Source organism: Lolium rigidum, chromosome 6 (genome assembly GCF_022539505.1).
Source record: "Lolium rigidum isolate FL_2022 chromosome 6, APGP_CSIRO_Lrig_0.1, whole genome shotgun sequence".
Lineage (NCBI taxonomy): Eukaryota > Viridiplantae > Streptophyta > Magnoliopsida > Poales > Poaceae > Lolium > Lolium rigidum.
This window is the reverse complement of record NC_061513.1, coordinates 37000796-37003673: the sequence shown is the minus strand read 5'-3', so window position 1 is coordinate 37003673 and position 2878 is coordinate 37000796. Positions and strand designations below refer to the sequence as shown.

General features: G+C 48.0%; 1 protein-coding gene across 1 annotated transcript; it reads right to left on the bottom strand.

Annotated features, from left to right (window-relative positions):
* Positions 1–796: 796 nt before the first annotated feature.
* Positions 797–2489, bottom strand: LOC124667751 (carbonyl reductase [NADPH] 1-like). Its single transcript, XM_047205005.1, has 3 exons — positions 2100–2489; positions 1397–1591; positions 797–1292 (listed from the first exon to the last, which is right to left on the bottom strand). Exons 1-3 carry the CDS (start codon positions 2487–2489, stop codon positions 894–896), a joined length of 984 nt encoding a protein of 327 aa, XP_047060961.1. The 3' UTR covers positions 797–893.
* Positions 2490–2878: the final 389 nt, after the last annotated feature.

The following is a 2878-nucleotide window of genomic DNA, read 5'->3' as shown; positions in this document are numbered from 1 at the left end:
ACGCCTTTCTTCCACACATGCTTACAGGTAACCTGTTCGACCTTCCCCAAATATGATCCTCCATGTGCTTGCCGCGCAGATACCGCATCTGTAAATCTTGCAAGCACTGGTCAGTTAATCTTGCAATACACTGCTCAAAGGAGTTGTATAGACTTCACCTCGGTTTCAAGCCCCAAACCCCCGGAAAAACCACTCAAACACATACGGGTGAGAGACAAACAACGGCGAATTGATAGTGAAGTTGTCTGCGATCCAGCCTAAACCTTGATGATGCGATCTGCAACTTCAGCCAGTCCAGGTCATTGCTGCGGTACGGGGAGGAACCTGCCAGCATTGCTCGTGCCACCCTGCTGCCATTCTGGTGGTCCTGGTGAACATTCCCCTTTTTCTGCCACTTCATTCATTCACGGCCAGGAGACACTTGGTATGATCTCATTTATTGAGAAAATTAGAGAGCATGGGCCTTCCATCGATGTGATGCTTCAGTGGTCTTTGACCACCACCTGGAGTCATTCAACATCTGGATCTCTCTTCAACAGACCCCCATAGTGCCAGCCATATATCACCTAGATAGATCACATAGGCATGGTCAAATGGTAAGCATCAGAACAGTGATTCTGAAGGATGAACCGGTTACTGCATGTAATAACAGGAAAAATATCAACACATCTCAATTCTAACGCCCTTCACCGTGCAATTTTTTTTTAAAAAAAGACAACTCATAGGACCTTTAGCATGAGTAGATGTGAATACTTCCAATTCCCATTTCAATAAGTACAAGCGAGCTACAGTTTGAACATACAAGTCGTGGCTTTCTCTACTTGTAGCCTGCGGCAAACTATGGAAAATGCCTACCTGTAGCTGTGAGTATAATGAGGTAAAAACTAGTCACCTCAGAAGTTCATCTCACGTCTCTCGGCAAAGAACTTGCCAATAGTAGACTGTTCCTGGGGTAATAGGGCGATCCAAACTGCAGTATCAGCACCTTCTTCAGCTGAAATATTCCCTTCCCAACCAGTCATAGCTGTCTTTACCCAGCCAGGACAGAAGCAGTTGATGTAAATCTTGTGGCCTTCAGGCCTGTCCAAAAGCCTCCTTGCCACGAATCTTGTATATGCATTTACAGCGAGCTTTGAGACGGAATAGTCCGTGTACATTTGAGGCCACTCGATGGAGGACCAAGTATCTTGCTTCACTTGTTCAAGGAATTTCATGACCATCCCATCAATCAACTCCTCAGACAAACGATCATCGCTTAATAGTTGCTCTCTTAGGCTTGCATCACCAATTCTCTGATGGGTTAGACAGTAGAAATCATTAGCAACAATTCTAATGCATATTTGGAAGGTCATAATGGATCACTTTGGAGAAACAGGAAGCTGTCTACAGAACTTACATTGCGTCTGCCATCGGCCCTACCAAGCCTTGAGCTCACATTCACTATACGGCCACCATACGGACAAGGTTTGAATAATGGCATCATGGCTTCAATCATCCGTTTTGTACCAAAATAATTTGTCTCGATAACTTGGTCAGCAAATTCAACAGAGTTATCTGCTCCTCTGTTGAAGTTGACACCTGCATTGTTAACCTGTAGCAGGATTACCAAAGAAGTTGAAACAAACATCTGCCAATATCACCGCCAGACTACCTACTGAAGTTACTGGTTTCTCCCTGTTTAGGTAAAGCAGAGTAAATCTAGGATTCATTTCACTAAATTTCATATGTATAAAATTGAATACTCATTTTCACACTGCACATGTCTAACCATTTTTCTGCTTAATATTCAGACCTCAAGGAATCATAAGGTTTTTTTTAATACGTATAAATATTCAATACAGTTTAGGCAATTAGGCCCTAGTAATTTTCAGCCGCTCCCTTAGATTACCTAACTACTCACTGGATAGAGCTGATACGGGTAACATTAAGAACTAAAATTGAGTTCGTGTATGATATCGATCGAATCGAGACAAAACGTGAAGAGCTTTGGTAGTAAGCCGAACTGGAGCTTTTGATAGTTGGAGGAAGCAGAGCAGTTGACTGATCGCTTGATACGAGCTTAACACGCGAAACAATGGGGCTAAGAAGCACGGGCTCACAAGGATATTGATGCCGCCGTGGGTCCGCGCCGTCCAGGCCGCGAAGGCCTCCACGGACGCGGCGTCCGTCACGTCGAGCTGCCGCCACTCCACGTCCACGCTCGCGTCGCCCGCCGCCGCCCCTTCCCGGAGGAGCCTCTCTGCGGCTTCCTGGCCGCGCGCCGCGTCGCGCGAGGCGAGGACGACGTGGAGGCCGTGGTGGGCGAGCTGGCGGGAGATCTCGTAGCCTATGCCGCGGTTGGCCCCCGTCACCACCGCCACGGCGCGCGCAGGCGCGAGGCCGTCCCACCACCGCTGGCCGGGCTCGTATGGGACGGAGCGGAGTAGGGTGACCTCCTGCCGCCGCTGCTCCCGCCGCTCCCTCGCCGCCGCCTTGCCCTTCTTCCCCATCTCCCTCCGTGCAGCTTCGCCTGGGTTCCCCACTTCCGTTCGTCGGAATTGAACTCTCATACATGGTCCTGAACCTGGCCTAAAAGCCCATTAAGCCCACACAGAAGAGCCGGTTCAGGTGTAAGGTGTTTACGCCCATGGGCTTCATTTATGTGGGCCGGTAGGTTGTTCAATCCCCAGTACTCTGAATATACGCTGTCTCGAAAATGTACTCACTTCATTCCGAAATACAGAACAGGCGCCAATAAAACACTGTAATGACACCGTAGATCACTGAATAACTGTCGTAAATTAACATCGCTTACATTCCATCACAATACCATGCGTACAAGCTAGTGTCTTGATGAAATGCAGCTGTGACATAGTAGTCGAGGACCAGATTATGTAGT